Below are 10,767 nucleotides of genomic sequence, written 5' to 3'. Positions count from 1 at the left end.
CTCTGTGTCATCACTCAGCTACTCCCGTAACTTAAAATCTCCTGCTACCAATGAATGCGACAGGAGCCTCGCCACCTCGCTCTGTGCCGTGTTGGCACGGGCAGCTTCAGCATCACCCGGGCCCCAGCCCAGACCCCCAGAGTCAAAACCTGCAGGTAAACAAGACCCCCAGGCCATGTGCAAGGAGGTGGAAATCTGAGATACCTTGATGGTGTGATTTGAAGCCCGGGCTCTGAAACTAGCAGGCCTCGTTTGACTCTTCGTGCCTCTCATTAGCTAGGTGGCCTTGGACAAATTATTATTACTACTATATACCTGTTTCCACACCTACTAAGCGGGGATGACGATGACATGGTCTATGCTAAACACGTAGAAAGGGCCTGGCAAGTCGCATTTATTAAATGCTTGCTACTAATCATTTTGAGGAAGTAAAGGCCGTGCACATACTCCTATGGCAGCTCCCTCCAGGACAGACTCGTTTGCGGGTGGTCACTGGAGCTGATCCACCGTGACCCCGGCCCACCCGCCCGACCGTCCCCCCAAGGAAGGAAAGAACAATGCCACGACTCCTGGCCGCAAAGTGTGGAATATATTGATGATCGTAACGGGACAGCTTGGAGATACTTCGGGTGTGCTGAGACCGCGTGGAGCGCACACATGCTCTGCTTTTTGGAACCAAGTAAGTTTTCAAATACATCTCTGTTTTGAACATGGTGTTTCGGTTTTTTGTTTTTTTCCCCCATTAGCATGGATTTCTGCTCTACAGTTTCTCCTAGAGCGAATAAATATAATAGCTGTTTGCAGAGCGACTACAGGCTTATTCGGATGTTTGACAAGCGGGACTATTTCACAATTAGATCAACCGTGAACAGCGAGGTGTTTTCATTTGTTCCGTTCCGTTCACTTGGTGTCGTGGGGGTGGGTGGTCGCGTCTCCAATTTATTCTCTGTTGACAGGTTTAGTCACCAACAGACTCCGAAAAGGAATGAAAAATAACAGCCGGTTAAAAAAAAAAAATCAAGCTGTAATTATGCCCTGGGTTTATCCCAAGACCCTGAAAGTCAGATCATTTAAATTTACAAGAGGGGAAAAAAAAAAAAAAAAAAAAAAGGCTTCATGGAAAACTAAATAACAAAAAACTACTGAAAAATACATCTGTAGAACACACAGTGGTCAGTTGTAAACAGCTTAGAAGGGCAGGAAAAAAGTCCTTCTAGCACGTTCAGCAGGCCAAGGACAGACTCTGCTTTTTCTTTTCCCCTAGTGGCTATTTTCCTACCACAGTGTTGAGCTTCATTATTATATTAAATAACTTATATGGGTAAAAAGGAGTTTGCCAACCAGCAGCCAACTCAAGACCTCGCAGGAAGAGGAGGAAGAGGCGTTTACAAGACAGCACGCGCTACGGGGAAACAAAGTCCACGCTCAGCGTCCAGCCAGCCTCACCCTCCCTGGCGACGCTGAGCTGCGGTTTGGGATCCATGTGGAGGGTTTCGGACCCCCTCCCTCCTCTCCCTTTTTCATTTAAGTTAACAAAGAAAACATGGGCTTCCGAAGAGCCAGGGCTCCAAGCTGGGCAAGTCCCATTAGCAGCAAATGTTCAACCAAATAACAAAAACACACACACAGAAGAAAACTCCATCCAGGTGCAGAGCTGTGATTCACGCGGAAATTCCAGGCGATGAGTCATGTGCAGAGCCGGGACCGTCAGCGGCTGGTTTCTCCCGTGGGCTTCAGCGAACATTTCAGCCTCGCAGAGTCAGCAGCCATCCGTCGGCCGTGGGACGCGAGCTCCCCATCTGCTCCCCAGCGAGCTGCTCGCGTAGCCGGTCGGGGCGCTCGGGTGACTGCGGGGTCTTCCTGATATGTCCTAGTCCTAGATGGCAGATGACAAGGGCCAGCTCCTCCATGGCGTGCGGGGTGCGGCGGGGGCGGCGGTGATCACATCCCACACGCTAAACTCTGCCCAAGAGGCTTGACCTGGACAATAAAGAAATCGGTGTCAGACAGAACGTGGCGGACTATTTGAACCAGGATTCAAAAGCCTTGCCTGATACTAACTGTACCTTTCCTATGTTTTAAGTGTGACTTTACAGAATTAAAGCCAGGAAGGGGAAAAAAAAAAAAAAAAAAAAAAAACAAAAAAACACAAATCAAGCTTTGAAGTTTTTACTAGTTCTTTGAGAAAACTGCTAGTCACTCCAAAACAAATGTTAACGCAGATGGCAAAAGGCTTTCTGTATAGAGAAATCTGTATCTTGGGTGGGTTTATATCATAATACAAACAGAAAACCAAAGATCAGTAACGAGAAAGAGCTTTTAGGGATGAGCCGGTCTTAGCACGGACAGGTGGACCTAGTGCACGTGAGCATCCTGAGGACACGTTCCCTGGGAATGTTTGAACGGCAGTGACAAGGAGGGTGTCTGCCCTGAGACATGGATTTGTCATCGCTACTGATGAATCTGAGTGTCTGCAATGAGTGGCTCTATCTGTCACCAAGCCTTGTCCTAAGGCCAATGACACCAATAATGGCTCCATGCCTCAGCCCTCGCCATTGAGCGGTACAAAGAAGGCCTAGATTTTCCTTTCAAACAAACAAAATCCCACAAAACCAAGTAAACATGAGGTATCTCGGTTCATGAAATCCGGCCTAGTACCGAGTATAATGAAGGGACCCCAATGGCTCAGGGGACCACAGGACGAGGACAAGAACATGCATTTGTCAAACCCAGTACAAAAAGGTGTCAGTCCCAGAGTTTCTTAGTCGAAATGACAGCAATCTTGATTATACTGTACTATATTCTAGGCACTTTTGCCTACTAAAGCATCTCACATGTTCAAAATACTAATTTAACCCTATCCTAGTTTTGTTTGAAAAATACTAACAGAATAGCAAAATTTTTAAATTTGGAAAAAAACTCCAGATCACGTTCCTAGTCCCAATTCTCTCTCCAACTAAAGAGGGGGCTGAGATCTTGTTGGCAAGTGACAAGCCAACTTTACCAAGCCAACTGGTACTGAGTTCTTTTTTTTATCTCAGGTCAAATAAACTTCCAATATTAGACCTACTCAGAAATAAAGTCTGAACTTCTGATCTAAATTTCAGACAAAGAAAATTAGTCAATTAAAAAAAACAACATACTACGGGGTAATTTCAGTTCCGAAAAAGAAAAGAGTCACTGTATATCTGTCCATATAAAAAAAAGAAAGGTAATAAAACTGAATAACAGTCATAAAAATTCTAAGCCACAGAGATTCAGTTAAAAGGAAATAAAGCGCAGACGACTCAGAACAGGAAGCAGTGACTTCCCGTGGAAAGCCGTGGTTTTCTCAATAAACCAGCATTTGCTTAGACTCGTCCAGCAACCAGCAGCAACGAGACCCACCTCAAAGACTTCCATCTGTCTTTCTCTATGTGATTCTCGGGTCCTTCGCTCTCGTAAGAAGCCAAGTACAGAGCTACAACCAACCAAAAGAAAGTGCGTGAACATTGAAGCCTTCTTAGGTCTTACCTGCTCCACCCCTTGTTCAACTTGAGGCAAACCCAACGGCAAAACACACCCTTTAAACTATCAAATCGTGACCAAGAGGCTTCAAGAGAAACACAGAATATCGCTTTGCCTCTGGTTGGCCACCCCAACAGAAACCCCACGGCCTCTGGGCCAGAAAGGCATTTAATTCACTGAGACATTAGGAGGCCAGAAAGCTCACAAAATGCAAGCCAAACGATGTTGTCACACACTCCGATTTCTGTTCTTTACAGAGAAAGGGGTGCGGGTTCTGTCCTGGTAGGCTTGGTGTTTAAAAAGCACTTAGTAGGTAATTTCAATCAGAGAGACTCTTCATCCAAAAATTTAAAAATTTGTTATTAATCCCATGTATAGAGATTAAAAAAAATCAAGTCCCCTTCTGGAGTAGGTAATATTAATGCAAAATGTTCTTCAGTCATTATTGGAAACAGTATCAATCCACTGTGAGAAATTGTTAGTTAATAGGCACTACTGAGTCCTATTATATCAGGATAGAATAAATCAGTAGAATAAATCCCCAAATCTTTGATGAACTCTCACTCTTTTCTGCTGAGTTTTTTCTGTACATAGTCAATCACTTTTCTATCTCAAGTTCCCTAATGTTCTAACAGGTCAAGACTTTCTACTACTTTTTCTGAACAGCAGCGGGTAGCAATTTACTGTTCTGGGTCTTTTCTTCCCCCAAAGTATCTCGACTATCAACATACTACAAAACACCTTTCTTTCCACTGATGGCAGCTCAAACAGGGGAAAAGAGAAAAATCCTCCAACAACTCCACTGTGCCCAGAGATCTGCAAGATCTGGTGTTATCAAGAATGTTTAAACACAGAAACACACTGTTTATGGGTGAGTATTAAGCGCAAATACTTTAGGGATAAATCCTGAGGTCTGTGAACCAGGAGAGCTCTTAATATGGAAGAGATCAGAGGACCGGCCTCATACTGTCCGAGAAACCAAGCACGGGTATCTCTACACTGATTTCCAGACGCAGCTGGGCGGCCCCAGCAGGGTGGCCTCACCGTCTTCGCTGAAGACCGGCACCGTGAGCAGATACTGCAAGATCTTCCGGTCCCTCTCGAATGGACACTCCACCTGCTTCCACGTCATAAACTCGCTCACCTGCTTGGCCAGTTCCCAGAATTTCTGGAAAAGCAGAAATAGAATTTAAAGGCCGTCACCGACCATTACGAGCTTGGAAGAGAGAATTGCATGTAAAACGCTTCCTTCTGGTTTTTAATCTTCTGAATTATATCCTTGTCTTAATTTAATAAAAACTCTATTTGCTAGATAGAGGTAAACATTTACTCATGCTCCCTCAGATAACAAGAATGATGATGATAATAATAATCAATAATAGTGCAGCTACTCCATTCTACTTGGTATTGCTAATTTCCTACGCAACAGTAGGAAAGAGAAACTCCGGTCTCCATCCGCAGAAGCAGCTTTGGCTACAGTGCGGGAGCCCCTGCCCCTCTCTCTGTGCCCAGATTTTCACCTTCTGCTGTATAGAACTCACCTCGAAATTGACGTGGCCATTTGGGAGGCGGTTGGCACAGCCCTCATTGAGGAAATAAATATCTTTGATTAAGAGACTGAAGAATGGTATCACGATCTAGAGAAAACAAAAGATTCTGGTTTGTTTGGAGAAATCAACACTTAGCCTCTCATCAAAGGATACGAGAGATGAATGAGCAACATTAACTTTGGGTTACATGAAAGCCCACAAGGAATTAAGGTACAGTGTTTTGTTTTGTTTTGTTTTGTTTTGTTTTTTGAGACAGAGTCTTGCTCTGTTGCCCGGGCTAGAGTGTTGTGGCATCAGCCTAGCTCACAGCAACCTCAGACTCCTGGGCTCAAGCGATCCTCCTGCCTCAGCCTCCCAAGGAGCTGGGACTACAGCCATGTGCCACCATGCCCGGCTAATTTTTCTATATATATTTTTAGCTGTCCAGATAATTTCTTTCTATTTTTAGTAGAGACGGGGGTCTCACTCTTGCTCAGGCTGGTCTCGAATTCCTGACCTCGAGCGATCCTCCTGCCTCGGCCTCCCAGAGTGCTGGGATTACAGGCGTGAGCCACCGTGCCCAGCCAGTGTTTTGTTTTTTACATGACAGTATTTTCCTCCCTTACATAAGTTTAAAATGCAAATGCTCTAAACAACCAAAACACAGCAAGGACAAGGGGTGCTGGGAAGTGGGTAGCTTAGTGGTCTTCCCACCATTTTTTCTATTTTCCTCAATGCAGTAGTACACAATAAAAATCTGAAAAGTCTAGCTATAATGAAAGAAAAAAAAATACCTAAAAGTACTCCTGCTTTTCCTTTAGCAACCCCTTGGCAAAATATGAATAGAATTCCTATCACTGCAGGGACCAAGACTGTAAGACGTGTGACCCGTCTCCCGGCCAGACTCCGTACGGCTGCGTCATCAGATGTCTACGTTTCAGATGAAACTTTTTTAGAGGAACATTTCATTTTTGCCTTGAAGACATTGCTCAAGACAACGTGAGAGCTCAAGGCTTGAGGCCGTGGTTGAGTAAAGCTGGCCTGTGTCTGACGGAACAAGCCGGCACCCGCTCTCGGGGGGTGGGGGGGTCCCCAATGATGTACTTGCACAATATGTTCCAGACAGATGTGCCTCAAGTGGAGGAGGAACGTCAGTGTGTGAATTAAAATTAATGGCTGTCTGAAAACAACACGCCCTCTTTAATAATACTTTTCTGCCTCAATTCGCTGGTTAGTTAATTACCCTAAAATAATCATCCCTCAGAAAGGACCTAAAATCCTACTAAGCTAAACCCACAATGAGCAAAGAACAAAGCTCAGCTACGGTTATTTCCACTCTCTCAAATTTCAACATAGTTTTAATGATTCTAAATTTTCTACAATGCAAAAAGGCACCAACCAAACACACAAGATAAGTCTATCTTACTTCTCAACATCAGGGTTTCTTCCCTAAGCTTATGACTCACGTAGCACTTCTACACCGAACGAATGGGAAAACATACTTCTGGGCTCACACATAAAAATATTAAGTATCAATTAAGTAACTAGAGAGAAATTCAGATTTTTCCCTAAAGTCATTTAAAAAAAAAAAAAAAAGAAAACACAAAAAATAAGCTTTGATTGTTGTTTTGTTTTTCATTGATCTCTGGAAACAACCACAGTGAATTTTCCGTTTTGACAGCCCTTTTGAAGATACTTTGGATCATTTGCTGTTGTCTGCAGAAGTCTCTAAAGCTCCATTAGTAGAGAGACCACTACTGTTCCTTCCGATGTGACTGGCTATGTCTCTACTGTGTTAGAAGTGAGCAGCCACAGGAACAGGCTGGAAGGACGCCTGGCTTCGCCTTTTTGAACGACCACTTGCGAGGGGGACCTGTGGGCTTTCACTGTGTCAGACGTCAGTTTAAAGTCTGGCTCTGGAATCTGCTGGTGGTCTGGGCTGGGCGTTGACCAGCTGTGGCCTGTGGGCCTTTTTTATACGGCCCCAGGGACCACATGTTACATTTTTAAGTGGCTGGAAAAAAAATAAAAAGAATAGTATTTTTTGATGCATGGAAATTATATGAAATTCAAATTACTGTGGTCACAGAGCTTCACGGAGCCCAGCCATGCTCACTCACCTACCGCCTGTCTACTCTCGTGCTATTATGTCCGAGGTGAGCATGCATTTCTAACAAGGCTATGTCGTCATGGGACAGCCCCAGGGAAATAAGAACAAAATTATAACAAAGATGTCATATGTGTACATTGTAACAACTTTAAAGCAAGAACTTTATTTCTGTGCTCTACTGGTTGGTGCTGAGCTGTGAGATTCAGGTGGTGCCCATCATTTACTGTCTCATATTGGTATTTACACTTGTCATTAATTCATGTCATGTGCCGACAGCTGGATTATAAATTTTCGGTGGCAGAGGCCACATCTTATGTGATTTTTCGCATTCATGAATGCCTGCAAGATGCTGCACTATTGATGTCTGAATCAGTCTTTCAAGGAAACAGAAATATAACTAATCTCACTTAGGGTGTTTTACTGTTCTGTTCCTTGTGCCCACATGCAAGGAAAAATCTCACAGGCTTCTTCAACTTCTCATTTACTCATGGGTAATTTCCTTCAGATCTTATACCCCCTATATAAATATAACAGAGTAAAAATCAGAAGATTATAAGGACTTTGGATTTCCACGAGCTAAGTGAATATAGAAGTTAGTAGCAGGAGAGAATAAAAGTTTGGTTTCTAGGCGAGGTGAGGTGGCGCATGCCTGTAGTCCCAGCTACCCAGGAGGCTGAGGCAGGAGGATCGCTTGAGCCCAGGAGTTTGAGGTTGCTGTGAGCGAGGCTGACGCCACGGCACTCTAGCCTGTATCAGGCAATGGGACCCTGAGATGTGCCCGGAAAGGACCCTCACCGTGAAGAGCATGGCAGATCTAGATGCCACTAACTAGTTTTAAGTGTAGGCAGGAGTGAGGATCGTGCATTTCTCAGACATCACCCCTGCACTTTTTCTGCCACCCACATAATCCAATTAGCAACAGCAGGCCTAATGCTATAGCAACTAACCCACTTTCTGAAAATAAATGACTTAACCACGGGAGGGAAGCTAATGCTTTAAAGAGAAAAGGTTACGTTACGTCAGCTACCTTGTGCAGAGCTTAAATGTCTGGCTCCCATTAAACCGAATGACTCTCTGATGCTATTATTAGTCATCTTTAACACGACTTAATTTATTGCTTGAAACACCACGAAGATGCGCTAAAGAGTAATCATTTCAATACTGCAGTCATAGCACAGAAATATACATTTGCAGAGTTCTACACCAAGTCACCTTCCCTGTCCACAGTCCCCTTCCTTGTGTGACACGTGGTGGCATTTCTGCAGCACACACCTCTCTCCCCTAGATCTGAACCAGTGGAAAAAGCTCAGTGTGGTTGTTCTCACAGCAGTTCAGTGGGCAACACAGCAACTCCACCACGAATCACCCAGGATTTATGTACACACCTTTTCTCTGCTGCTGTGGGCAGTTAGAGACCGTTGTGCCGCCCCGCGGAGAGCTGTTCGGTAATTATAGAAATTGCTGGAAGGGTCCATCTGATGCTGCAGGTAAAAGAGAGAAGAATATTAACTACTCATTTCTCACCTGTAAGAAGTTTACAGGATCACAGAGTTAGCGATACAAAAAAAAATTCAAAATAAGTCAGCGAGCTCACTAGCAATATGATGTATCCCTCTTATACACACACACCCAGGGACATGAAACACATTAAAACAAATGTTTTCTTTCCCGAGGTTTGGTTGAGTTACATAAACTGATGTAGCTTCAGTAACGTGAAACCTAAACCACATTCTTTCTAGCCTAATTGCTGAGATTAGACCTAAAAAGGACAAGAGTCAAACATTAGCATTAGAGCAATTTCCTGGTTGAATATAAGGTCAACGGGCCAGGTGACGCCTAGCCATGTGCAGTGATCCAAAATGTGGTAGTGAACTTGGTCTGTGCATTTGGTTCCAAGTCATTCGCAAATAAATGAAGCCCGCCATTGTGCAAGAAGGAATGGAAATTTATTAGATAGTATGAATAAAACAGCACATTGTACATCTAGTGATAATTCCCAATTTGGGGGAAACCTCAGGAAAGAACATTCTTTTTTTCTCCAAAGATAGTGTTCAAAGCAACAACCCACCAGGGTACTACTGAGATGAGTGTAAGTCAAACACACAAACCCTTGTGCACAATTCCCATTATCCTCAGCATTATATGGGAAAGGCCTTTTCATGTGTCAGCTAAATCTGCTGGAAGGAAGATGAATGAATGTTCTGTAGGGACGGGGACACCTCCCCAGGGACACGGCAGATAAATGAAGCTAGTAGCTCGCAGGGAAGTAAAACTTTCAACTCTTAGAACCCAAGTTCTATTCTGGCACACAAGGCGATGTGAGGGACAGGTCACCATTTGTCAATCAACCCCAAAATGGACACCTCAGTCTATAAAAGGCCAAGTCCACAACCTGAGTTATTTCCTCCTCTTTCAATTATAACCCCTTTCCTTTCCCTGGGGACGTAAGGCCAGATGGGCGTTTTCCTCTACTGTACTGTCTGATCAAGAGGCGACGTTACTTAAAGCAATTCCACGTCACAGGCATAAAATGCTACTTAACAGGAACACACCAGCTTCACATACCTCAAGAACGTCAAACTTCGCAGTCTTTACTTTGGCCCAGGTTTTTTTTAGCCGGGAGACGGGGCTCATGTTCATACCAGCTTCCCGTTGAAAATGGAAGGGGGAGGAAAAAAAGGGAAATTGAAATGGAGAAATGAGAAAAGACGTTTTAATGTCTACTCTTAAAAAAAAAAAAAAAGCGTCCATTACTATTTGTAAGCAAGACTTCTACAAATCATTAGTAAGCAATAAACTCCAGTTTTATAATTTTTTCTTTCTTGCAAATTCTCCTAAGTCCAGAAACAGTCCATAATTACGACCATTTGCGTTGAGCAGGGATAAGCGAATTTTTTTCTGCAAAGGGAAAGAGAGTAGGCATTGTAGACTCTGCAGTCCGTATGTTCTGTGTCACAGCTGCCAAACGCTGTCACGGTGCGGCAGAGACAGCCACGATCTAGTTACGTACGCAGACGACAACATAAACAAACGAGCGTGGCCGTGTTCCAGTAAAACTTTATTTCTGGGCACTGAAATGTGAATTTATATGAGGGTCACATATGTTAGAAATAGTATTCTCCTTTTGATTTTTCTTTTCAATCATTGAAAAATATAAAAACCACTCTGAGTTCACGGACCATAAAGAAAACAGTGGTGGGCCAGCTCTGACCCCCGGGATGTAGTTTGCTGACGCCTGACCCAGAGCCTATGTGTCGTGTCATCCAAGCTCTCCGTATGGTATCTCGTATGTCCCCTTGCCATCCCTGCGGGAACAAGCTAGAGTCCCAGGGGACACGCAATTTTCTCAGGGTGATCCGGTTAGTAAGCAGCAGAGACCACAGCTCACGGCGATCTGAGTCCATAACCCACATGCCAGGATGCCTCCCCAGACTGATACTTGGTGACTGTAGCTACTCAGAAAAAATTATGGTGGCCGTTTTCAGAGACAGGAACCCAGCCCAAAGGATGGCACAGAAATCAGAACAGTGGTTGCCTCTCACCGCAGATTAGTTTTGTCTGTTCTAGAACTTCATATAAATGGAATCGTCCTGTATATACTCTTGTGTCTGGCTTCTTTTG

General features: G+C 44.0%; 1 protein-coding gene across 6 annotated transcripts in view; it reads right to left on the bottom strand.

Moving 5' to 3' along the window:
* Positions 1-564: 564 nt before the first annotated feature.
* The window catches only part of RASGEF1B (RasGEF domain family member 1B), a 307,416-nt gene continuing 297,213 nt past the window's right edge, over positions 565-10,767 (bottom strand). For all 6 annotated transcript variants that reach the window (XM_069485432.1, XM_069485433.1, XM_069485436.1 and 3 more), the window contains 6 exons: positions 9,712-9,791; positions 8,532-8,627; positions 5,049-5,144; positions 4,552-4,675; positions 3,388-3,460; positions 565-1,980 (listed from right to left, as the gene is read on the bottom strand). In XM_069485432.1, the coding sequence (XP_069341533.1) occupies positions 1,956-1,980; positions 3,388-3,460; positions 4,552-4,675; positions 5,049-5,144; positions 8,532-8,627; positions 9,712-9,791 (494 nt within the window). In that variant the 3' untranslated portion in view covers positions 565-1,955. The remainder of the gene's footprint in view (positions 1,981-3,387; positions 3,461-4,551; positions 4,676-5,048; positions 5,145-8,531; positions 8,628-9,711; positions 9,792-10,767) is intronic.

Source organism: Eulemur rufifrons, chromosome 13 (assembly GCF_041146395.1).
Source record: "Eulemur rufifrons isolate Redbay chromosome 13, OSU_ERuf_1, whole genome shotgun sequence".
Lineage (NCBI taxonomy): Eukaryota > Metazoa > Chordata > Mammalia > Primates > Lemuridae > Eulemur > Eulemur rufifrons.
Note: the sequence above shows the minus strand (reverse complement) of the source record. Positions and strands in the feature narration are given on the sequence as shown.